This window comes from Carcharodon carcharias, chromosome 12 (genome assembly GCF_017639515.1).
Source record: "Carcharodon carcharias isolate sCarCar2 chromosome 12, sCarCar2.pri, whole genome shotgun sequence".
In the NCBI taxonomy this organism is placed as follows: domain Eukaryota; kingdom Metazoa; phylum Chordata; class Chondrichthyes; order Lamniformes; family Lamnidae; genus Carcharodon; species Carcharodon carcharias.
In genome coordinates, this window is record NC_054478.1 from 44615357 (window position 1) to 44642587 (window position 27231).

General features: G+C 43.8%; 1 protein-coding gene across 1 annotated transcript in view; it reads left to right on the forward strand.

Annotated features, from left to right (window-relative positions):
• LOC121284946 (low-density lipoprotein receptor-related protein 1-like) overlaps positions 1-27231 on the forward strand; it is a 1922347-nt gene that overhangs the window by 1855281 nt on the left and 39835 nt on the right. Inside the window, exons 82-83 of the mRNA XM_041200912.1 lie at positions 15821-15985; positions 17521-17682. Of these exons, the coding sequence (XP_041056846.1) occupies positions 15821-15985; positions 17521-17682 (327 nt within the window). The remainder of the gene's footprint in view (positions 1-15820; positions 15986-17520; positions 17683-27231) is intronic.

A 27231-nucleotide genomic window follows, 5' to 3' on the forward strand; every position in this document is an offset into this window, starting at 1 on the left:
TGCTGCAAATAGTAACTGCTGCTGCTGACCTCAGGGCAGCTTGGTGGCTTCGGAACAATGAAGCTGCCCAAAGTTTGGAGCAGCAGCACAGCAACTGCCAGTGAAAATGACCTGAAAGACCAGTTTTTTTTTACAAGAATTAGAACTATTAGGCTGACAGTTCCTATTTTTTAAAAGCTGGCCTTTCAGGTCTGAAACTCTGGCTGCTCAGTCTGGACAACAAGAACTCAATTTACAACATCGGGGCTGTAGACGTTGTTGTAGTATGTGCGCTCAGACATATATATATACAACATAGAAATGCAATGAAGCAATGATGGCCTTTAAAGAGGAGATGGCTCAGGTAACACCTAGGTACATGCCTACAAGAGGGAAAGGGAGAGTAACCAAAAACAAAGCTCCCTATATGATTAAGGAGTTAGAGAGTCGGGTATAACATAAAAAGGGGCTATATGGGGACAGGCTGTGCTCCAGGTTCCCTTTGACGCTTGGGGAAAGAATGACCAGTTGACCAGGGTTTTAGCTTGGAAGCCCGACCACAGGACCTGGGAGTGGCACGAAAACCAGCCCCCCGTGACAAGTTTAGTCTGGCTGAGGAAATGGCAGGGGCATATCAACACGAGTGTTGGAACAGCTGGGGGAGCAATGGGAGCACCAAGCTGAAGGACAATAGTTGCTCAGTGCTGCTGAGGAGCTGGAGCTCAAAAAACCCAGGAGCAGTTGTCAGCTCAGTGAAGCTGAAGTGAAGCTGCCTGCTCTGTGAAGCTGGGAGCTCAGCCAAAAGCTTTTGATAAAATACCACATATTAGATTTATTTGCAAAATTAAAGCCCTTAGGTTAAAATAGAAAGTAGCAACATGGATATAAAATTGACTGAGGAATAGAAAACAGAGTTGTGATGAATGATTGTTTTTCAGACTGTAGGAAGGAATACAGTGGTGTTCCCTAGGATTCAGTATTAGGGCAACTGCTCTTTATGTTCTACATTCGTGATTTGGGCTTGGGGATACTGGGTGCAATTTTGAAATTTGCAGATGACACAAAACTTGGAACTAGTAAACAGTCAGGAAGATAATAGTAGACTTTAAGAGGATATGGATAGACTGGTCGAATGGGTGGACACAGGGCAGATGAAATTCAAAGCAGGAAAGTGTGAGGCAATACATTTTGGTGGGAAGAATGAGGAAAGGCAATACAAGCTAAATGGTACAATTTTAAAGAGAGTGCAAGAACAGGGAGAATTGGGGCATTTGTGCCTTGCCAGCAACGCCCACATCCCATACAAAAAAAATCTTTGAAGGTGGCAGGACAGTTTAATAAAACATATGGGACCCTGGGCTTTATAAATAGAGGCATTGAATACAAAAGCCAGGAAGTTATACTAAACTTATATAAAAACACTAGTTTGGTCTCAGCTGGAGTATTGTCCAATTCTGGGTACCATACTTTAGAAAGAATATGAAGGCTTTAGAGAGGGTGTGGAAGAGTTTTACTGGAATACTTCCAGGGTTGAGGGATTACAGGTGGATAGGTAGACTGGAGAGCTGGGCATTGTCCTCATTAGAGCAAATAAGTCAAGAGGAGGCTTGATAGAAAGGTTAGAGAGAATAAATAAGGAACAATGGTTTCCAGTGGCTGAATGGTCATTAGACATTCCAAAAACATGAATGAATATGTACTTTGTGCATTTCTCAAGGAGCATTTATTGGCTGGGGATGAGACTTCTGCCGCTTACTAGGAAGGAAGTCCACCTCAGAGATCTGCCAGCTAATCTGATTGGCCAGCAGCTCCCTGCAGCGCCAGAAGCTGCAGTGGACAGGATTGGGACTACAAGCAGTTCCCAGAGTCTAAGTCCCAGACCCCAAGACTAGGTATGTATGGGGGATTCTCAGGGCAGGAAGTAGAGTTGGAAGACAGGGTTGTGGATGTTGGTGGAGAGGTTGGAAGTAGGGGGTGGGAGGGAGCGCCCATGGGAGCAGACCTTGTGGGATGGGGTGAGGGAAGCCTGATGTTGAAAGTAGCCATCCCCGCCCTTCCCATCTGAGGCCTACGCAGAGGGACATTCCAGGCTTCACCCCTGAACCGTCCCACAGGCCTAAACGTTGAGGCTGGGTGGAAAATGGCCCTTAAGTGGTCATTAATTGCCTACTTAAGGGACCCAACTGGGACAAGGGCAGGCCAGCTGGCCTCGGCCTTACCCATCCCATTGTAAAATTGTGAAGAGGTTAGGGCAGGAGGAAAGATATAGGGAAGGCCATCCGAAGCATCTTACGGGCCCCCCAGTGCTCACCACCGCTCCCCCCCCGCACTGCCCCATCCCCTCTGCAAAGCCATAGGCAGGGAATGTAAAATTCTGCCTCATACGTTTAATTCCCCCATAATGATTTTCTGATTTTTTTTTCTCATTAATGTCCACCAATACAGAATTCCAGAAAGGATCACTGGGACAGGGTTGTCTGGCTAATTTTCACCAGAATTGCCAATCTTCAATACTAGCTAAAGCTGCTTAATAGATTCAGAAAAGTCTGACAACTCAAGGCTGACCTTGATTCCACCATGTGAAAAAATACATATGAACGTATGGACAAGGAGCACCAGTAGACCATCCAGCCCTTTGAATGTGCTTCACCATTTAATAAGATCATTGCTGATCTGACAGTAACCTAAAATCTGTATCTTGCCTACTCTGATAACCTATTAATCTCTTGTTTACCAAGAATCTATCCACCTCTGCCTTAAAAATATTCAAAGACTCTGCTTCCATTGCCTTTTCAGGAAGAGAGTTCCAAAGACTCACGACCCTCTGAGAGAAAAAAAATTGCCTTATCTCCATTTTGAATGGGTGACCCCTTATTTTTATGAGTGACCCCTAATTCTAGATTCTCCCACAAGAGGAAACATCCTCTCCACATCAACCCTGTCAAGATGCCCCAGGATCTTATATGTTTCAATCAAGTCGCCTCTTACTCTTATAAACTCCAGCAGATACAAGCCTAGTCTGTCCAACCTTTCCTCATAAGACAACTCGCCCATTCCAGGTATTAGTTTGGTAAAGTTCTCTGAACTGCTTCCAATAAATTTATATTTTTCCTTAAATAAGGTGGCCAATACTGGACACAGCACTCCAGATGTGGTCTTACTCATGCTCTGTATAACTGAAACATAACCTCCCCACTTTTGTATTCAATTCTCCTTGCAATACATGATAACATTCTATTAGTTTTCCTAATTAATTGCTGTACTTGTAAACTAGCCTTTTGCAATTCATGCATTAAGACCCTCTGCAGATCCTTCTGCAACTTAGAGCCCTGCAACCTCTCATCATTTAGATAATCTGCTTCTCTTTTGTTCTTCCTGCCAAAATAAACAATTTCACATTTTCCCACATTATACTCCATTTGATCTTTGTCCACTCATTAACCTGTCTATATCATTTTGTAGCTTCCTTATGTCCTCTTCACAACTTACTTCCCTACCTATCGCTGTGTCATCAGCAAATTTGGCAACCATCCCATACTTCTCTTCATCCAAGTCATTTATATAAATTGTAAACGTTTGCGGTCCCAGCACTGATTCCTGCGGTACACCACTAGTCACATCCTGCCAACCAGAGAAATACTCATATATGCCAACTCTCTGCTTTTTGTTAGCTAGCCAATCTTCTATCCATGCTAATATGTCATCCTCTATACCATGAGCTTTTATTTTCCACAATAACCTTTGATGTGGTACTTTATCAAATACCGTCTGAAAATCTAAGTATAGTACATCTACCAGTTTCCCCTTATCCACAGCACATTTCCTCAAAGAACTCCAATAAGTTGGTTAAACATGATTTCCCTTTCACAAAACCATGTTGACTCTGCCTGATTACCTTGAACTTATCCAAGTTCCCTACTATAGCTTATTTAATAATAGCTTCTAACATTTTCCCAATGACAGATGTTAAGCTAACTGGCCTGTAGTTCCCTGCTTCCTGCCTTCCTCCCTTTTTGAATAATGGAGTTGCATTTAATGTCTTCCAATCTAATGGAGCTTTCCTGAATCTAGGGAGTTTTGGAAAATTAATATCAATGCATCAACTATCTCACCAGCCACTTCTTTTAAGACCCTAGGATGACGTCCATCAGGACCCAGGCACTTGTCAGCCCACAGCTCCAACAATTTACTCAGTAGCACTTCTCTAGTGATTGTAATTTTCCTGAGTTCCTCCCTCCCTTCCATTTCCTGATTTGTAACTGCTTCTGGGATTTTACTTGTGTCCTCTATAGTGAAGACTGATGCAAAATACCTGTTCAATTCACGTGCCCTTTCCTTATTTTCCATTATTAATTCTCCACACTCACTTTCTATAGGACCAACATTCACTTTGTTAACTTGTTTTGTTTTTAAATATTTATAGAAACCCTTAGTATCTGCTTTTTATATTTCTGGCTAGCTTTCTCTTGTACTCTAATTCTTTTCATTCCCTATTAATCTTTTAGTCATCCTTTGCTGTTTCCAATCTTCTGACCTTCCACCTATCTTTGCACAATTATATGCTTTGTCTTTAAGTTTGATACTATCTTTAATATGTCTAGTTAACCACAGATGGTGTGTCCGTCCCTTGGACTTTTCCCTACTCATTGGAATGTATCTATTCTGTGTATTCTGAAATATCCCCTTAAATGTTTGCCACTGCATCTCTATTGACCTATCTCTTAACCCAAATTGCCAATTCACTTTAGCCAGCTCTGCTTTCACGCCCTCATAATTGCCCTTATTTAAGTTTAAAAACATAGTCTGAGACCCACTCCTCTCTCCCTCAAACTGAATGTAAAATTCAATCATATTATGGTTGCTACTACCCAGGGACGCCTTCATTATGAGATCATTAATTAATCCCACCTCGTTACACAATAGCAGGTCTAGTATAGCCTGCTCTCTGGTTGGCTCCACAACATGTTGTAAAAAAAACTATCCCAGAAACATTCTATGAACTTCTCATCAAATAGTAGATAAACAAGCTTTATAAATTAAACCAGAAATATACCCAACAGTCCATTGCTAGTACTGGGGGGAGGGAGGGGAAAATAAATATGACATTTTTATATACTTATATAGCCTTATACTGGCTCTCATTGTTGCATCTAACTGTTTCTTAAATGATTCCAGACTTTTCACATTCCAATGATCTTTTTGAAAATCCATGCCAAGGACTAACTGTTCTCCCTGTGAAAAATAACCCTCTGTTTATCAGTGCTAAAGTTATTTTTAATTAATTGCTGCCTCTGTGCCAAGTCCTACTCTTACAGTGAGTTTAAGTTGTGTTCCAAATTAATTTTTCAATACCATATACTATGGGTGGAATTTTTCGTGCCCGCTGGCATTGGGCGTGTTTGGCTACGTGAGTGGACAATATGGCAAGAAGGCCAAATAATGGTTTCATGATGTTGTGAAACCAGTTTGTGATTGTCCGCTCAGCCCGTCAATGGCGGGCCATGTTTTCCACCGTCGGACATTGGGAATTTCATTGTAATATATCTACATATCACTATGTGGCCAGCAGAATCATCCCCCCACACTGGATCATCCGCCCACATCAGCAGGAAAACACGGCAGTGCAGAACATGTCTTGACAAGTGTGACGTACAGAATTCAGGACTTACCACCAGGGCCTTGATCACATCGTGGACATCTAAAGAGCAGAAGATACTGGAGCCCGACAGCAAGGGGACGCTGGAGGAATGCCCATGGCATACTGGGTGGATTCTCATGGACATGGCTCCAGCGCAAAGCAGCTCACGGAAAGTTGAAAATCACCATGCTCACAACGGATGATAGCTGAGGGGGTGCAGAGGAAGGTCCAGCTGTGTTTGGGAGAGGAAGATGTACTGGGGGTGGGAGAGGAAGGTCTAGGATCGACTGGGAGAAGAAGAGGTGTTGGGGGCAGTGGGGGCTTTGAGTTTGGGAGGGGGGAAACAAAGCCATCGGGGGAAGCTGAGGTTGGGAGGGAGGGAATGAAGGTGTCGGGGGGTGAGGTTGATGGGGGGTGGGTGCGAAGGTATCAGGGGGTGAAGTTGGTGGGGGGAGGGACTACAGGGGGGAGAAGGGGGTAATGGGGGAGAAGCTGGCAACTGGGGATGTACGTGTAGGGGGGGTTGCGGAAGATGTCAGGGAAGGAGTTCAGAGCGGGGAAGGAGCCCGGTGAGAGGAAAGAGTGCAGAGAGATGAGGGAGTCCAGGGGAGGAAGGAGTGCAGAGAGGGGAGGGAGTAAGGGTGGAGGAATAAGGCTGGAGGAAGAAGTAAGACTAGAGGAAGGAGTCAAGAAAGGGGAAGGACTAAGGCTCGGGTGGAGTCCAGGGAGGGGAAGGACTAAGGGGAGGGGGAGTCCAGGAGTCAGGGGTGGGGGAAGAGTTCCTGGGGGGAAAGGGGTTCCAAGACGGGAAGGAGTTCCAAGGGCTGAAGTAGTTTGTAGGGGGCGATGTCCAGGTGGACATGCAAGGGAGGGCTCTGGTGAGTCCATGACTGCCTCCTAGGGAGCGAACTGAGGATGGGCGTGGTACGAGGAAATGTTGAGAATGACCAAGAGCAGAGTGAGGCAGTTGGGTGGGAGAGTGTGGGTTCGATGGTTTCAGTAGAAGGGAAGGCAAGGATGGTCGGTAGGGACTTGGAGGCAGACTACGGATCGTGGGGGTGGGAAGGGGCAGGTGGGGGGGGCGGTTAAGTTGGACGGGGGTGCGATTTTCAGGAAGGAAGGGAACTTGCACGTTCACTTGGACATCCCAAAAGAAAAGGGTTGTGGTTGGTAGGTCACGGTGGGGGTGGGCGGGGGGGTGGGGGGGGGTGGTGGGGGGGGGGGGGGGGGGGGTAGGGAGTGGAAGGTGATGCTGGGGGTCGACAATGATGGGGAAAGGGAATGGGTGACTGGGGGAGGGGAAAGGATGGGGGAGTGAAAGAAAAACTGTATTACCACCATGCTGGCTAAATTGAAAGTGAAATGAGAGTCGTGGTGCTTGCATGAGTCTCCGATAGGCCCTGCGACATACATACACACACTTCTCTCTCCAGAATCATTGGTGGACTGGCTGTGTGCAGCTGAACTGCTAGTGGCAGGGGGTGGGGAGCGGATGAGGAATGATGTAGTGGGAGGAATGCAAAGCCTGTCAATGAAACTGAAAGGCAACATTACATATTATTCAATGACAATGCAAATATTTACAAATTTTAAAGGGACATGTGTTCACCCATGCAACCACATGCAACAACTGTGATCAGAATTTCTTAACTTTGAACATCTTAGACCTCTTGGTGCTGCCCTGACATCCACAGCAGGGGTGGAGACAGCCTGTGCAATAGTTAGCCCTGTTGCGTCTGATACTTTTGGCATGGGTCCCCTGGAGAGCGAAGACCTTGAGGGCCCCAGCCTGCTCTGGCTGTCCTCCTGTGGACCAGATGTACCCTCTGTGGTGACAGAGGATGAACTTGAGGGGCTCAAAGGCAAAGGAGACTCAGAGGGAGCAGACAGCCTCTGAGATTCCTGAGTGGATGACCAAGGGGTGTCCAGCTGCTGCTCCTTCACCCTTTGTCTTTTCACATAACTCAGAATCCTAGCCTCTTGATTTATCTCTGTAATACCTCCCCTTGTACACATTTGGAGAAATTAATAATTCAGAATATTTGCTTTCTGGTGATGAATTTAACAAAAATAGATGAATTAAAAATAAATCTTGGAATATAGGTGACACTGGAAAGGGCAGCTTGTCCATCCATCTTCTTGAATCACTGCAGTTTGTGTAGTGGAGACGTTCCCAAACTGCTCTCAAATAGGGAGATCCAGAATTATGACTAAGCAGCAATATATGTTCAAATCAAGCTGATGTATTGACTTGAAGGGGATCTTGGAGGTAATGGTGTTCCCATGATTCTGCTGACCTTGTCCTTCTAGGTGGTGGAGGTCACAGGTGTGTGGGGCGCTAGTGTGGAAAACTGGGTGACTTGCTACACTTCATCCTGTAAATAGTATGCAATACACCAATGGTGTCAAGCTTTTTGAATATTGTTGCAGCTGACCCATCCAGGCATGTGCAGAGAATTCCATCTGGCTTGAGCCTTGTACATGGTGGGCTTTGGGGGGTCAGGAATTGAGCCACTCACTCAGTCACTAACATTTTTTTATTCATTTACGCAATGTGGTCAACACTGGCTAGGCCAGCATTTATTACCCATCCCTCTTTGCCCTTCAGAAGGTGCTGGTGAGCTGCCTTCTTGAACCGCTATAGTCTCTGTGGTGTAGGTATACCCACAGTGCTGTTGGGATGGAGTTCCAGGATTTTGACCCAGCAACAGCAAAGGAACAGCGATATATTTCCAAGTCAGAATAGTGAGTGCGTTGAAGGAGAAATTTTAGTGGTGGTGTTCCCATGTGTCTGCTGCCCTTGTCCTTCTAGGTGGTAGCGGCCGTGAGTTTGGAAGATTCTGCCTAAAGAGCCTTGGTGAGTTCCTGCAGTGCATCTTGTAGATGGTACACACTGCTGCCACTGTCTGTCGGTGGTGGAGGGAATTAATGTTTGTGGATGTGGTGCCAATCAGGCGGGCTGCTTTGTCCTGGATGGTGCCACACTTGTTGAGCGTTGTTGGAGCTACACTCATCCAGACAAGTGGAGAGTATTCCATCACAGGTTCTGAAGAAGAGCTCTGAAGAAGAGTTATAGGACTCGAAACGTTAGCTCTGTCTTTCTCTCCTCAGATGCTGTCAGACCTGCTGAGTTTTTCCAGCAATTCATGTTTTTGTTTCAGATTTCCAGCACCCGCAGTATTTTGCTTTTATCTTAGTATTCCATCACACTTCTGATTTATGCCTTGTAGTGGATAGGCTTTGGGGAATCATGGTGTGATCTGCCACATGATTCCTAGCCTCTGACCTGCTCTTGTAGCTACAGTATTTATGTGGCTCGTCCCATTCAGTTTCTGATCAGTGATAACCCTCAGAATGTTGATAGTGGGGGGATTCAGTGATGCTAGTGCCATTGAATGTCAAGGGGCAATGGTTAGATTCTCTCATTGGAGATGGTCATTGTCTGGCACTTGTGTGGTGCGAATGTTACTTGCCACTTGTCAGCCCAAGCCTGGATATTGTCCAGGTCTTGCAGCATTTGGACGTGGACTACTTTAGTATCTGAAGAGTCACAAATGGTGCTGAACATTGTGCAATTATCAACAAACATCCCCACTCCGATATTATGATGGAAGGAAGGCATTGATGAGACAGCTGAGGATGGTTGGGCCAAGGACACTACCCTGAGGAACTCCTGTAGTAATGTCCTGGAACTGAGATGATTAACCTCCAACAACCGCAACCCTCGTCATTTGTGCTAGTTATGACTCCAACCAGCAGAGAGTTTTCCTCCTGATTCCCATTGACTCCAGTTTTGTTTGGCTCCTTGATGCCACACTCAGTTAAATGTAGTAATGGCATTTATGTGATTGGTCTCGTTGAGTTTCTGGTCAATGGTGACTCTTCAGAATATTGGTGATGGGGCCTCAACCATGATTATGCCATTGAAAATCAAGTGGTGCCAGTTACACTTTCTCTTGTTGATTTATGGTCATCACATAGCACTTTGGTGTTGTGAACATTATTTACCACTTTTAGCACATGCCTGGATGTCATCCAAATCGTTCTGTATGACATCATCTAATTCAACAGTTTTCTTCTTTTAATGTTCTCACCTCTTCTTTAGCTATCCTCTTAATATTGTAATATTGGAAGTATTTTGGCATCAATTACATCATCAAAGCCCATCTACATATTTAAAGTCGGCATCAGTAACACCTGGTTGGTAGCCCTACTGACTTCAAATTAAAATTGCAGTTGAATAAGTTGGAAGGGAATGGGGGTCTTTAAGTCCATCTCAATTTTAACTGCCCTTCCACCCAGACTGCACCCTCCCTCTCCCTCCCACACACACCTCCACATCCCATTGATCTAATGAGGGGTGTGAAAATTGGGGCCTTGGTGTTTGATGTAACTAAAATCTAAATCCTATTTGAGTTGATTGTTTTCTGATCATTCTCCTTTATTATGGTTTGACTTCCATTTCTTGTAAGTTATCAGTTGATTAGGTCAACATGCGCTCTCACTTCTGTCACTTGTGTACTAGTTCATGAGCCAATCACATGTGACATTTACTATAACCAACTCTAAATTTATTCAGGTTTTCCCACGTTATATTTGGTTAGTTGAAATTACTCATTAAAATAACTTGTGTTCTTTCATTCCTTGTGTTTACGTCTTTATGGAACAAACTGTCCTCCTTCTTGTATTAACTTGGCAGTCTGTAGGATCACCCTTTGGATTGATTACACATTCACAATTTTTTGCCCGATGTAGTTCTTTGTGCAGCCCATCTCCCAAAGGTTGTTTACCTTCAAATTGATCCTTGGTGGCTACACCGCCTCCTTTTCTGTTCCTTCTGTCCTTCCTGAACACGTTGTAATTTTGAACATTATAATTACATTCAGCTTTTGGATTGTGGCAGGTTTGTGCTACTCCCACCGTATTGTAGTTCCCTGCTGCAATAACAGTTTCCAGATTTGCCATCTTATTATAATGCTTCTCGCCTTCACGTTTTAAGCATCTTAATGTCTTGTTTCATGTTCTGCAATGTCTTTTCGTTCTGGAGTCTGGTACATGTCTGCTTGTCATGGTAACTGTCCATACCCAGTAGTTGACTAGTTCCTGCCCTACAGTCCATCTTATCTAGGATATGAGTACTTTCTTGCCCCTCCCAACAACTACCACCCCAGTCCACTACCCACACGCACACCATCCCTCAACCTATATATAGTTTAAATGATTTTCAATAGGTGCCTCAATGGTTCTTGTAAATATCTTTTGTCCGATTAAATTTAGCTACAGCCCATATTTCCTAAGCCATTCAATTTTAATTCTGAGAATCATTGCTATTATTGTAGCCTCCAAGTTGAAATCAGGAAATTCAGCACAGACTGAGAATCAAACCTGCTTGGTCTGCATGGCTTGGCTACTGAATTGATAAACTAACTGAACCATTAAAGGAATTGTAAATTTCTATTCATTAAATTACCATCTTGGGAAAAGCAGCTGCCAGAAAGAAAATCAGCCTCTGCTCTCTCATGCAACTCATAGAATTGAACAGAAAGTGCCAAGAGACTCTGTGGAAAAAAACTTGCAAAAATAAATCCCTCCTCACCAACTTACAACAAGATACTGCAGAGGGAGACTGGTCGCTGAGAGAACAGTTTCCAGCAGCCACATGAATAGTGAAGCAAATCAAGGAAGTAGAATGTTGCCTGAGGTCCACCCACTCTTTCAAGGATACCTTGAACATGAAGTGTGCACCAGTGCCTGCAGTCTCAGCATGTCCAACAAATATTTTTTAAAATGTTCATTGCACTGTTAGTTGCAGTTAACAATTTAAAGAAAAGGTCTTAAAAATCATAGATATTACTTTGTTGTTGTACATCCATAGAATTATACAGCAGAGAAAGAGGCCATTTGGCCCATCATGCCTGCGCCGGCTCTTTGAACCATAAGACCATACAACATAGGAGCAGAACTAGACCATTCGGCCCATCAAGTCTGCTCTGCCATTCAATGAGATCATGGCTGATCTGATATTCCTCAACTCCATTTTCCTGCCTTTTCCCCATAACCCTTGATTCCTCTACTAATTAAAAATCTGTCTATCTCAGCCTTGAATGGCTCAGCCTCTATAGTCCTCTGCAGTAAAGAATAGCACAGATTCACTATCTTCTAAGAGAAGAAATCCATCCTCATCTCGGTGTTAAATTTGTGACCCCTTACCTTGAGATTACCCCCTCTGATCCTAGACTCTCCCAAAAGGGGAAACAACCTCTCAGCATCTACCCTGTCAAGCCCCCTAAGAATCTTATATGTTTTAATAAGGTCACATCTCATTATTCTACACTCCAATGAGTACAGGCCCAATCTACTCAAGCACTCCTCATAAGAAAATCCCTCCATACCTGGGATCAACTTAGTGAACCTTCTCTGGACTGCCTCAAATGCCAGTATATCTTTCCTTAGAAAAGGGGACCAAAACTGTTCACAGTATTCATGCTGTAGTCTAACTGTGCCTTGTACAGCTTTAGCAAGACTTCCCTATTTTTATACTCCATTCCCTTTGAAATTAAGGCCAATATTCCATTTGCCTTCCCTATTACCTGTTGAACTTGTATATTAGCTTTTTGGATTCATGCACGAGGACTCCCAAATCCCTCTGTGCTGCAGCTTTCTGCAGTCTTTCTCCATGTAAATGATATTTGACTACTCTATTCTTCCTGCCAAAATGCATAACTTCACATTTTCCCACATTAGATTCCATCTGCCAAATTTTTGCCCACTCACTTAACCTATCTATATCCTTCTCTAGACTCTTTGTGTCATCTTCACCACTTTCCTTCCCACCTATTTTTGTGTCATTCATAAACTTGATGATAGTATATTCACTTCCCTCATCTAAGTCACTAATATATATTGCAAATAATTTTGGCCCGATCACTGACATCCTGAAAATGCATCCCTTATCCCAACTCTTTGTCTGCTATTGGTTTGCCAGTCCTCTACCCATGCCAATATACTATCCCAACACCATAGGCTCTTATCTTATTAAGTAGTCTTATGCGTGGTACCTTATCGAACATCTTTTGGAAATCCCCTTTACCTATCCTGCTTGTTACCTCCTCAAAGACTTCTAATACATTTGTCCCGCATGACTTCCCCTTCATGAAACCATGCTGACTCTACTTGATCATATTATGCATTTCTAAATGCTCTGCTCTTACATCCTTTATGATAGACTCTAACATTTTCCCAATGACAGATGTTAAGCTAACTGGCCTATAGCTACCTGTTTTTTGTCTCCCTCCCTTATTTTAATAAGGATGTTACATTGGCAGTTTTCCAATCTTCTGGGACTTTTCCAGAATCTAAAGATTCATGGAAAATTACTACCAATGCATCCACTATTTGTGTAGCTGCTTCCTTTAATATCCTAAGATGCAACACATCAGGTCCAGTGGACTTATCAACCTTTAGCCCCATTAGTTCCCCTAGCACTTTTTCTGTAATGATAGTTATTGTATTTATTTCCTCCACCCCTTTTACCCCTTGATTATTTAGTATTTTTGGAATGCTATTAATGTCTTCTAACGTGAAGACTGATGCAAAGTTTTTATTCAACTCCTCTGCCATCTCCTTGTTCCCCATTATTATTTCCCCACCCTCATTCTCTAAGGGGCCTATGTTCACTTCGGCATCTCTCTTCCTTTTTATATATTTAAAGAAGCTCTAATTGTCCGTTTTGTATTACTTGCTAGTTTACCCTCAAATTTTATTTTCTCCCTCTTTATTAATATTTTTGGTCATCCTTTGTTGGTTTTTAAAACTTTCCCAATCCTCTGGCTTACCACTAACCTTTGACACATGGTATGATTTTTTTTTCAATTTGACATTATCCTTAACTTCCTTGATTAACCATGATTGGTTTATCGCTGCCTAGAATCCTTTTTTCTCACTGGGATATATCTTTGTTGTGAGTCATGGACTGTTTTCTTAAACGTCTGACACTGTTCATCGACAATCTTTCCTGCTAAACTCCTCTCCCAGTTTAATCCAACCAACTCTGCCTTCATTCCTTTGTAATTACCCTTATTTAAGTTTAGCACAGCTGTTTCCAACCCAAGTTTCTCATTCTCAAACTGAATGCTAAATTCTACCGTATTATGGTCACTGTTTCCTAGGGAATCTTTTACCCTGAGATCAGTTATTAAACCTGCCTCATTATACATTACCAGATCCAAAATAGCCTGATCCCTGGTTGGATCCACAACATATTGTTCTGGGAAACTATCCCGAAAACACTGTATGACCTCTTGCTCCTGGCTACCTCTGTCAATTTGATTTTCCCAATCTACATGAAGATTAAAGTCACCCATGATTAATGCACTGCCTTTTTTACATGCCCTCATTATCTCCTGATTTATTCTCTGTCCTGTATAGTTGCTGTTAGAGGGTTATGGACTACTCCCACCAGTGTCTTCTTCCCCTTGTTATTTTTTTATTTCCACCCATATGGATTCCACATCTTCTGATCTCAGATCATTTCTTGCTATCCTACTTATTTCATCTCGTAATGAGAGCTATTCAATTAGTCACACTTTCCAGCTATTTCCCTACAGCCCTCCAAGCATTAATAATATAACAAAATAGTTTTGTAGGTAATTTCTGAGAATGATGTCGATATAATGTGTCATTCCTCTGCAGCATGCAGTGAAATAATACTATGGATCAGATAGTTGGCTCTAATTGAAATAAAAAACAGAAAATGCTAGAAACTCTGTAGACCGGACAATACCTATAGAGAGGGGAAGGCAGGGTTAATGTTTTAGGTTGATGATCTCTCATCAGATGGGGTTCTGACAATCAGCCATCGATCTAAAACATTAACCTTATCTTCCTCCCTCCACAGATGCTGCCTGATTTGGTCAGTCTCCCAGCATTTTCTGCTTTTTACCTCATATTTCCAGCATCTAAAGGTTTTTTTTTTACCTTTTGGTACAATTGAAGTTTTGATCAAATCAATCACATTGTTCCCATATCAGAACTCACTGACCATCACAATCTCAATGACACTGAGCAGTTGGCAATAGTCTAAATAATATTGCTTGAACAATCCAAGGACAAATGGGACATGTTTGGGTGAGGTGACATTGATAAATCACTTCAACTTCACTTTATGATTTATTCTGTCATTTCAATCACAATGTGCCATTGCCTGGTAACATATTCTAGTCTATGTGTTATTCCATATGTATCATACCAATGGAAATGAAAAGTGTGTTTCTACAGATGTGGCATGACAATGTCTAAGTGACGTTACAAGTTTTTCTTAGGTTTATATCATAAATGGGGTTAAATAAAGGAAATGGCTTTGATCAGCCACGTGATCTTATAAATAATTTTTTTGTGAGTCTCATTTATGAGCTATCCAGTTGGCCATACTTTTGGAGAAGATCAGCATATTATAACTGATCATTTTAAAATCTTTGAAAGAGAAGCTAACATTAAGTTCCTATCCATCACATGAAGGTCTAGTAGCAGGAAGTTTTAATTCATTTAGATTATGTACTCAGTCACCTAAAATGTCAAAACAGCCCATTTACTGGCAATGTTATTTAAGGTGTAATTCTCTTCCGGCTACCTTCATAAGAAACTTCATTTTTTTATGGGACAACCTTGAGGTTTTTTTTTTGTCGACAGCTGTGACCCAGTAGCAGCAATTTCATCTTTGAGTTCAAGTCCTGTTCCAGAGGCTTGAACAGATACTAGACTGACACACCAGTGCAGTGCTATCTGTTGGATAAGATGTTAAAGTGAGGCTCCATCTGCCCTCTCAAATGGACATATAAGATCTCATGGCACTATTTCAAAGAAGAGCAAGGGTGACTCCCTGGTTATCTGGTCAATATCTACCCCTCAACCATCATTACCAGAACAGATTATCTGGTTATTATCATCATCACTATTTGTGGGACTTTATTGTTTCAAAATTGCCTGCCACCTTTTCTACATCACTTCATTTGGCTGTAAAGCACTTTAGGAGATCTTGAAATCCTGAAGAATACAATATAAAATTAGGTTTTTTCTTTCCTTTCACAGCTGAAATCTTTGAAATAAAATGTTAAATCTAAATCGCTTATAAATGAATTTTTTATTTCAGTAACAAAAATCTTAAAAACTGAACAAATATAATATTGATACCTGGTTCTATTATAGGAAGTACCTGTAACCTAGTGTGTATGAATGGAGGGACTTGTTTTGTGAATGAGCGAGACCAGCCAAAATGCAAATGCAAGCCCCGGTATGCAGGGCAGGAATGCGAAACTGACCAGTGCAAAGACTATTGTCAAAATGGAGGAATCTGCTCAGCATCAACATTAGGTACTGTAAATCTTTATCCAGAAGCGGGGAATCAAATGTTTAGTCTGGCTGCTTGCAGACAACATGAAATCTTTTTCCATATCATTGTATAAATGTAGTTTTATGCAGGAAAAATGTCATTCACATTACATCAATAGCGAAACTGCATGTTAGCAAATTTTAAAAATCCTGTTTGGTTTAGGCTAAGTGCATTGTGCTTACATCAGGAGTATGGGCACAATCTCAAGATTGTTTTCCTTAATATGACACACCAATATATTTTTCATTTACAAGTAGGTTTGAGATTGGGAATGAATACAATAGCTCTGTATTGTAAACCAAGATTAAAGGTTGTCTCATCATTGGGTGAACTGTAGAATATGTCTGAAAAACAGGAAAGGACAAAATAAAAGTAATGAGTATTAAATTATTCATATGCAATTCATATTTTGAAGTTAATTTGCAAAAAATTGTATTTTTGTAGAAGTTCACTTTTCCATAGTATTTTGTAAATGCTTTTTTTTTTGCAGATAATGTCCAGAGATGTTAATGTGCTATTCCAGTCTCACTGCAGTTTTGCACAGCCTTCTATAAAATGTTTGTGATACTCCAGAAACTTCTTGCAATGCAAACCCATGCTTGCAGAAACATGTCTGTTAAAGTTAATGAATAACCTTAATCAAGTGTAATAAATAATTTGCATCCTTACCACTTTTGCCACTTTATCCCTCAGAAGCTAATGCCCTTCACAGGCGTGCCAATATGACACATCTGCTTTTATGTCCTATTTGACTTATCGTTAAAAATCTTGACAAATAGCCCATTTGTGAATTTACTTTTACAGCTGAGATTCTTTGCTGGTTTGCTGGTGAAGAATCCTAATGCCAGTTTAAAAAAAAGTGCTGAAGACAAATTGACATGCTGTGCTAACCAAGGAGTTGTTCCGCATGTCAGTGCTTAATTGTATTTTAAGCACTGCTATCACTATCATTTCGTTATGCATTTTTAAATAGAAACTGCCATGTGTCCAATAATCTGAATTTTTCTTTCTAATATACCTAATGAAGCACACTGGCAGCTAATGGAAATTTATTTATGCACTACCAGAATTTTATTTCCCCTCAAATTATCCCAATTTATAACTTCCTCATTGGGCCAATGTTTCATAAAAGGGAGAAAAAGCCAGGTAAAGTGATGTTGGAGATGGTGCTGTTATTCATGACAGGTAGTGTAATGAGTTTGGAGCTGCTGAACTTAAATTCACTGTCACGTTCCTGTGTGTAGAACTGAATGAACTGTCAACCAAGCAACCAATATCCTAAATGTTTTGTGACTGTTTGGAATACCAGTCACAAAGCATCAGCACAAAATCTGTGGTGTAGCAAAGGCATCAGCATTCATTCATCAGGCTGCTGAATTGGCAAAGCTGGAGTTTAACATATTAGGATTGAATCAATTCAGTTTTGTTAGTACATTACAATGCAAGGATGTAATAATTATTGTAAAGCTGTTAAAGTGTCCTTATTTTTTAAGATATTTCTTTTCAATCTGTTTAGGAAAACCAGCTTGTCGCTGTCCAATAGGATTTACTGGTCCAACCTGTAAGCAGAGAGTTTGCGACAATTTCTGTCTCAATGAAGGCATTTGTGATGTGAACACAGGAAATCAGCCGTTTTGTTACTGTCTGCCAAATTTCACAGGAGACAGATGTCAATACAGTGAGTTTCATGACAGTAATCATTTGCAGCAAAAGCTCAGATAGAGCCGACCTTGATGGGGTCGGCAGTGGCCTCGTCCTGCCTGGAAAACTAGTGACAACCCCGCCTTGGCCATCTCCAGGAGCTCCAATGGGATTAAATATCCATCAGGCAGTTAGCAGCCTGTCATTGGGGCTTCCATGACTTTCAAAGCAAAGAGTTTGCCTCCAAGGGCTGCCAGCCAAATAGATACTATCATTTTTGTATTTAACTTACACACTATATTTTAGCACTTTTTTCTTTCATTGGTCAGGTCTTCAGCCCATGTTGTTCTTTGTCACACCATGTTATATCTATTGATTCAAACTCTCTGCCTTCATTAGCTTCTCAGCCTTGCTTATGCCTTTCACTCTTGTTCCCCTGCCATAAGTAATGATGGAATTTCATTCCCCCTCTGGGAGCAGGCTAAGAGCTGGGGAGGGGTGCATAATAAGGTGGGAAGGCGTGGAGCGGCCATCCTCTTCCCGACTCCCTCCAACTATGACAGGGGCAAGGAAGATCGATGGCCTTCCCTCCGGTAGGCCAATTGAGGTAATTACCCGGCAAATTATGGGCCATTTAAAAGCGGCCAACACTGGTAGAATACTCAGGCAGCCTCCCTGTGGGCTCAGGTTGGGTGGAGGGTGGACCTTCCTGATCATGCCCCACAGAGAAACCCCTCAGCAGCAAGGGCTCACCCATTGAAAGAGCCCCCCCCACCCCCACACTGAAACCACCACCTCCCCCAGCTCCCTTTCAGTCTCAGAAGCAGAGCTGGGAGCAGTGGCTGCTGCTAGGACTGCAGGAGGCCCAAAATAGCAGCCATGAAGGAAGCCTCAGAAGAGAGTTAAGTGGGGTTGGCTCATTGGGTCAATCATATAGGCCTCTTCCAGGGTGATGGAGGTGGGAGGCGGGGGCTTGGGTTCAGTGTGGGGCTCTTTCAGGGAGTGCAGCCCTAGTTGCTGAGGGGTTTCTTTGTGGGACATGATCAGGAGGGCTCCCCCACAACCTGAACTCAGTGCATATCCCTAATTGCCCTTCAGGAGGTGGTGATGAGCCATCGCCTTCTTGAACAGCTGCAGATCACTTGATGCAGGAACACCCACAGTGCTGCTGGGAAGGAAATTCCAGGATTTTGATTTCGTAACAGTGAAGGAACAACAGTATAGTTCTAAGTCAAGATGGTGTGTGGCTTGAAGGGCAACTTTCAGGTGGTAGTGTTCCCATAAGTCTGTTGCCCTTGTCCTTCTAGGTGGTAGAGGTTAAGGGTTTGGAATGTGCTGTTGAAGGAGCCTAGGTGAGTTGCTACAGTGCACCTTATAGGTGGTACACATTACTACCACTGTGTTGGAGAGAGTAAATGTTTAAGTTGGTAGACGAGGTGCTGATCAAGCGAGCTGCTTTGTTCTGGATGGTGTTAAGCTTCTTGAGTGTCGTTAGAGCTCCATTCATCCAGGCTAGTGAAGACTATTCCATCAGACTCCTGAAGATGGACAGATTTTGGGGAGTCAGGAGGTGAGTTACTGACCTCTGAATTCCCAGCCTCTAACCTGTTCTTGTAGCCACAGTATTTATATGGCTGGCCCAGTTCAGTTGCTGGCCAATGAAACATCCAGGATGTCGATAGTTGGGGGCTTCAGCAATGCTAATGTCATTGAATGTCAAGGAGAGATAGTCAAATTCTTTCTTGTTGCAAATGGTCATTGCCTGGCACTTGTGTGGCACAAATGTTACTTGTGACTTATCAGCCCAAGCCTGAATGTTTTCCAGGTCTTGCTGTATATTAACACAGACTGCTTCAGTATTTGAGGAGTTGTGAACAAGAACATAACACAAGAGATAGGAACAGGAGTAGACCTTTCGTTAGACCCTCAAGCCTGCTCCGCCATTCAATACAATCATGGCTGATCATCTTGTGTTTTGATTTCCACATTCCCATCGAACCCTGATAACCTATAGAATGGTAATGAACATTGAACAACCTCAGAATACAACCCAATTTCTAACATTATGATGAAGGAAAGGTCATTGAAGAAGCAGCTGAAGATGGTTGAGCCTAGGACACTACCCTATTGTAGCAATGTCTTGGGACTGAGACGCTTGACCTCCAACAACCACAACCGTTTTGCTTTGTGCTAGGAATGACTCAACCAGTGGAGAGATTCCCCCCCACCCCGCGATTCCCATTAACTTCGGTTTTGCTAGGGCTTCTTGAAGCCACACTTGGTCAAATGCTGCCTTGATAGCAAGGCAAGTCATTCCTAACTCCCCTTTTCAGTTCAGCTCTTTTGATCATAATTGGACCAAAGCAGTAAGGAGGTCAGGGTCCAAGTGGCCCTGGTGGAACTGAGCAGGTTATTGTTGTGTAAGTGCTGGTTGATAGCACTTTTGATGCCACCTTTCATCAGTTTGCTCATGATCAGGAGGAGGCAGATGGGGCAGTAATTGGCCAGATTGGATTTGTCCTGCTTTTCGTGACAGGACATAACTGGGGAATTTTCCACTTTGTAGGGTAGATGCCAGAACAGATACTGAAACAGCTTCGCTCAGAGTGTGGCTGCTTCTGGAGCACAAGGCTTCAGTGCTGTTGCTGGGATGTTGTCGAAGCCTTTGCAGTATCCAGTGCCTTCAGCCATTTCTTCATATCATGTGGAGTGAATCGAATTGGCTCAAGACTTGCATCTGTTATGCTGATGCACTTATGAGCAGGCCGAGATGGATCATCCACTCAGCAATGCCGGCTGCAGATCATTGCAAATGCTTCAGACAATTTTTTTTTGCACTGAGTTGCTGAGCTCCCCCATCATTGAGGATGGGGACATTTGTGGAGCCTCCTCAAGTGTAAAAATAATAGGGTAGTAATAGTGGGGGCTTTCAACTCCCCCAACATTAACTGGATTACTTATAATGTGATAGGTTTAGAGGGAGTGGGATTCTTAAAATGCATCCAGGAGAAGGTCTGACAAGAGAGGGGGCAGTCCTGGACTTAATTTTAGGAAATGAAGCTGGGCAAGTGGTAGAGGTATCAGTGGGGGAACATTTTGCAGATAGTGACCATAACTTCATTAGACTCAAGGTTGTTATGGAAAAGGACAAGGACAGGCCAGAAATCAGATTTCGAAATTGGGGAAAGGCCGATTTTAATAAGATCAGATGTGATTTGGCCAGACCGGACTGGGAGCAGCTACTTTTAGGTAAATCTGCAACACAGCAGTGGGACCCATTCAAGAAAGAAATAGGGAGAGTACAGGGCCAACATATTCCAGTAAAGATAAAGGGTGGGACCAACAACTCCAGGGAACCTTGGATGCTGAGGGATATACAGGATTGGATAAAGAGAAAAAGGGAGGCTTATGGCAGATACCAAGGGTTCAAAACAGCGGAAGCCCTAGAGGAATATAGAACGTGTAGGGGGGATCTTAAAAAGGAAATTAGGAGTGCAAAAAGGGGGCATGAAAAAAACATTGGCAAGTAAAATAAAGGAAAATCCAAAGTTATTTTACAAGAACACTAAAAGTAAGAGGATAACTAGGGAAAGAGTAGGGCCCATTAAGAACCATAGTGATAATTTGTGTGTGGAGCCAGAAGACGTAGATAGGGGGTTTTAAATGAATAATTTGTGTTGGTGTTCACAAGTGAGACAGACGATGTGAGTATGGAAATCAGGCAGAAGGACTGTGATTTGATTGAAGAAATTAGCATAGAAAGGGAGGAGGTTCTAGGTGGTCTGGCAGGCTTAAAAGTAGATAAATCTCCAGGCCCGGATGAAATGTATCCCAGGCTGTTGAGTGAGGCAAGGGAGGAGATAGCAGGGACGCTGGCAATAATTTTCAATACCTCTCTGGCCACAGGAGAGGTGCCAGAGGACTGGAGGACAGCCAATGTGTTATCATTATTCAAGAAGGGAGGAAGGGATAAACCAGGGAACTACAGGCCAGTCAGCCTAACCTCAGTGGTGGGGAAACTATTGGAAGCAATTCTGAGGGACAGAATTAATCTACACTTGGAGAGGCATGGATTTATCAAGGACAGTCAGCATGGTTTTGTTAAGGCGGGGTCATGTCTGACCAATTTGATTGAATCTTCCGAAGAGGTGACCAGGTGTGTAAATGAGGGCAATAGATTTGACGTAGTCTACTTGGACTTCAGCAAGGCTTTTGATAAGATGCCGCATGGGAGACTGATAATGAAGGTAAAAGCCCATGGGATCTAAGGCAATTTGGCAAATTGGATCCAGAAGTAGGAAGCAGAGGGTGATGGCCAAGGGTGTTTTCGTGACTGAATGTCTGTGTCCAGTGGGGTTCCACAGGGATCGGTGTTGGGTCCCTTGCTGTTTGTGGTATATAAAAACAATTTAGACTTGAATGTAGGAGGGTTGATCAGTAAGTTCGTAGATGACACGAAAATTGGTGGGGTGGTAAATAGTGAGCAGGATAGCCTTAGATTACAGGAGGATATAGACGGACGGGTCAGGTGAGCTGATCAGTGGCAAATGTAATTTAATCCAGATAAGTGTGAGGTGATGCACTTGGGCAGGACAAACAAGGCACAGGAATATATGACGATTGGTAGGACCCTGGGAAGTAGCAAGGATTAGAGGGACCTTGATGTGCATGTCCATTGTTCCCTTAATGTAGCGGGACAGGTAGATAAGGTGGTTAGGAAGGCATATGGGATACTTGCCTTTATTAGCCGCGGCATAGAATAAGAGAGCAGGGAGGTTATGCTGGAACTGTATAAAACGCTGGTTAGGCCACAGCTAGAATATTGTGTGCCAGTTCTGGAATCCGCAATATAGGAAGGATGTGATTGCACTAGAGAGAGTTCAGAGGAGATTTACCAGGATGTTGCCTGGTCTGGAGAGTTTTAGATATGATGAGAGATTGGATAGACTGAGGTTATTTGATTAAAGTGTATAAAATTATGAGGAGTGTAGATGGGGTAGAAAGGAAGGAACTTTCCCCTTGGTGGAGGGATCAATAACCAGGAGGCATAGATTTAAGGTAAGGGGCAGGAGGTTTAGAGGGGATGTGAGGAAGAATTTTTTCACCCATCTGGAACTCACTACCTGAAATGGTGGTAGAGGCAGAAACCCTCATAACATTTAAGAAGTATTTGGATGTGTACTTGCGATGCCATGGCATACAAGACTATGGGCCTAGAGCTGGAAAATGGGATTAGAATAGTTAGGTACTTGTTTGACCAGTGCAGGCTCGATGGGCCGGAGGGTCTTTTTCTGCACAGTAGACCTCTATGATTCCTCCTCCAATGAGCCGTTTCATTGTCCATCACCATTCATGACTGGATGTGGTAGGACTGCAGAGCTTTGATCTGATTCGTTAGCTATGGAATCGCTAAGCCCTGTCTGTCGCATGCTGCTTTCACTGTTTGGCACGCAAGTAGTCCCGTGTTGTAGCTTCACCATGTTGACACCTCATTTTTAGGTATGCCTTTTGCTGTTCCTGGCATACACCCCTGCACTCCTCAATGAAGATTGTTGATCCTTGGCTTGACGGTAATGGTAGAATGAAGGATATGGCGGGCCATGAGGTTACAAGTTGAGGTTAAGTACAATGCTGCTGCTGCTGATGGCCCACAGCACCTCAGGGATGCCCAGTTTTGAACTGCAGATCTATTTTGAATCTGTCATATTTAGAACGGTGGTAGTGCCACACAATACAATGGAGGATATCGTCAACGTGAAGATGGGACTTCATCTCAACAATGAGTGAGCAGTGGTCATTCCTACCTGGATAGATGCAACTCCGACATGTATATTGGTGAGGACAAGGTCCAGTAGGTTTTTCCCTCTTCTTGGTTCCCTCACTACTTGCCACTAGACCCCAGTCTAGCAGCTGTGACCTTCAGTACCCGGCCAGCTGAGCCAGTAATGACACTACAAAGCTACACTTGGTGATGGACATTGAAGTCCCCCATCCATAGTATATTCTGTGCCACCCTTAGTGTTTCTTCCAAGTGGTGTTCAACATGGAGGAGTACAACTGATTCATCAGCTGAGTGAGGGTGCTCGGTAGTAATAAGTATGAGGTTTCCTTGTCCACGTTTGACCTGATGACATGAGAATTCATGGAGTCTGAAGTCTGACTTTACACCACTATGCCACCTCCGATGGGATGATGTTGGTGGTGTCTGGGACATTGGCTGTAAGGTATGATTTGGTGAGTATGACTATGTGAGGCTGTTGCTGGACTAATCTGTGGGACAGCTCTCCCAGTGCTGGCACAAGCCACTGGATGTTAGTAGGTAGGACTTTGCAGGATCGACAGGTATTGTCATGCCTCAGTTGATGCCAGGTGGTGTACCTGGTTTTGTTCCTTTTTGATTTTACTGCAGCAATTTGGTACAGCTGAGTGGCTTGTTCCATTTGAGAGGGCATTTAAGAGTCAACCACATTGCTGTCGATCTGATGTTCCATTTTTTAAAATTAATTCATGGGATGTGGGCTTCGCCGGCTAGGCCAGCGTTTATTGCCCATCCCTAATTGCTCTTGAGAAGGTGGTGGTGAGCTGCCTTCTTGAACCGTTGTGGTCCATGTGGTTAGATACACCCACAGTGCTGTTAAGAAGAGGATTCCACAATTTTGATCTAGCAATAGTGAAGAAACGACGATATATTTCCAAGTCAGGATGGTGAATGACATGGGGGAGAACTTCCAGGTGGTGATGTTTCCACCTATCTGCTGCCTTTGTCCTTCTAGATGGGAGTGGTCGTGGGTTTGGAAGTGCTGTCGAAGGAGCTGTGGTGAATTCCTGCAGCGCATCTTGTAGATGGTATATGCTGCTGCTACTGTGCGTCAGAGGTGGAGGGAGTGAATCTTTGTGGATGTGGTGCCAATCAAGCGGGCTGCTTTGTCCTGGACAGTCTCAAACTTCTTGAGTATTGTGGGAGCTGCATTCATCCAGGCAAGTGGGGAGTATTCCATCACACTCCTGACTTGTGCCTTGTAGATGGTGGACAGGCTTTGGGGAGACAGGAGGTGGGTTACCTGTAGCATGATTCCTAGTCTCTAAACTACTTTTGTACCCACAGTATTTATATGGCTGGTCCCAGTTCAGTTTCTGGTCAATGGTAACCCCTGGAATGTTGATAGCAGGGGATTCAGTGATGCTAATGCCATTGAGACAATGGTTGGATTCTCTCTTGTTGGAGATGGTCATTGCCTGACACTTGTGTGGCACAAATTTTACTTGCCACTTGTCAGAACAAGCCTAGATATTGTCCAGGTTTTGCTGCATTTGGACATGGACTGCTTCAATATCTGAGGTGTTGTGAATGGTGCTGAACATTGCGCAATCATCAGCAAACATCCACACTCCTGACCTTATGATGGAAGGAAGGTCATTGATGCAGCAGAAGATGGTTGAGCCGAGGACACTACCCCGAGGAACTCCTACAGTGATGTCCTGGAGCTGAGATGACTGACCTCCAACAACCACAGCCAGCTTCTTTTGTGCTAGGTAGACTCCAACCAGGGGAGAGTTTTCCCCCTGATTCCCATTGACTCCAGTTTTGCTAGGGCTCGCTGATGCTACACTCAGTCAAATGCTGCCTTGATGTCAAACGCCAGTCACTCTCACCTCACCTCCGGAGTTCAGCTCTTTCATCCATGTTTGAACCAAAGCTGTAATGAGGTCAGGAGCTGAATGGCCCTGGCGGAACCCAAACTGGATGTCAGTGAGCAAGTTATTGCTAAGAAAGTGCCGCTTGATAGCACTGTTGATGACCCCTTCCATTACTTTACTGATGATCAAGAGTAGACTGATGGGGCGGTAATTGGCCGGGTTGGATTTGTCCTGCTTTTTGTGTAGAGGACATACCTGGGCAATTTTCCACATAGCCGGGTAGATGCCAGTGTTGTAGCTGTACTGGAACAGCTTGGCTAGGGGTGTGGCAAGTTCTGGAGCACAAGTCTTCAGTACTATTGCCGGAATATTTTCAGGGTCCATAACCTTTGCAGTATCCAGTGCTTTCAGCCGTTTCGTGATATCATGTGGAGTCAATCGAATTGACTGAAGACTGGCATCTGTGATGCTGGATACCTCTGGAGGAGGCCAACGTGGATCATCCACTTGGCACTTCTGGCTGAAGTTTGTAGCAAATGCTTCAGCATTATCTTTTGTACTGATGTGCTGGGCTCCTCCATCATTGAAGATGGGGATGTTTGTGGAACCTCCTCCTCCAGTGAGTTGTTTAATTGTCCATTACCACTCATGATTGGATGTGGCAGGTCTGCAAAGCTTAGATCTGATCCGTCCATTGTGGGATTGCTTGTGTCAATCACTTGCTGTTTATGCTGTTTGGCGTGCAAGTAGTTCTGTGTTATAGCTTCACCAGGTTGTCACCTCACTTTTACGTATGCCTGGTGCTGCTCCTGGCATGCCCTCCTGCACTCTTCATTGAACTAGGGTTGATCCCCTGATTTGTTGGTAATGGTAGAGTCGGGGATATGCCGGGCAATGAGGTTACAGATTGTGCTTGAGTACAGTTCTACTGCTGCTGACGCCCCATAGCACCTCATGGATGCCCCGTCTTGAGTTGCTAAATCTGTTCGAAATCTGTCCCATTTAGCACGGTGGTAGTGCCACACAACATGATGGAAGGTATCCTCAATGTGAAGGCAGGACTTCGTCTCCACAGTGACTGTGCGGTGGTCACTCCTACTGATACTGTCATGGACAGATTCGTCTGTGGCAGGCAGGTTGGTGAGGATGAGGTCTGGTCTGTTTTTCCCTCTTGTTGGTTCCCTCACCACCTGCTGCAGACCCAGTCTTGCAGCTATGTCATTTAGGACTCGGGCAGCTCGGTCAGTAGTGGTGCTACCAAGCCACTTTTGGCAATGGACATTGAAGTCCCCCATCCATGGTACATTCTGCACCCTTGCCACCCTCAGTGCTTCCTCCAAGTGGTGTTCAACATGGGGGAGCACTGATTCATAAGCTGAGGGAGGGCAGTACGCGGTAATCAGCAGGAGGTTTCCTTGCCCATGTTGACCTGATGCCTTGAGACTTCATGGGGTCCGGAGTCAATGTTGAGGACTCCCAGGGCAACTCCCTCCTGACTGTATATCACTGTGCCACCACCTCTGCTGGGCCTGACCTGCCGGTGGGACAAGACATAGCTATGAATGGTGATGGTGGTGTCTGGGACATTATCTGTAAGGTATGATTCCGTGAAGATGACTATATCAGGCTGTTGCTCGACTCGGCTGCGAGACAGCTCTCCCAATTTTGGCACTAGACACCAGATGTTAGGAAGGAGGACTTTGCAAGGTCAACAGTGCTGAGATTGCCGTTGTCATTTCCGGTGCCTAGGTCGATGCCAGGTGGTCCGTCTGGTTTTATTTCTTTTTTGTGACTTTGTAGCAGTTTGTCACAACTGAGTGGCTTGCTAGGCCATTTCAGAGGGCATTTTAAGAGTCAACAACATTGCTGCAGTATGGAGTCATGTGTAGGCCAAATCAGGTAAGGATGACAGATTTCCTTCCCTGAAGGACATTCGTGAATCAGATGG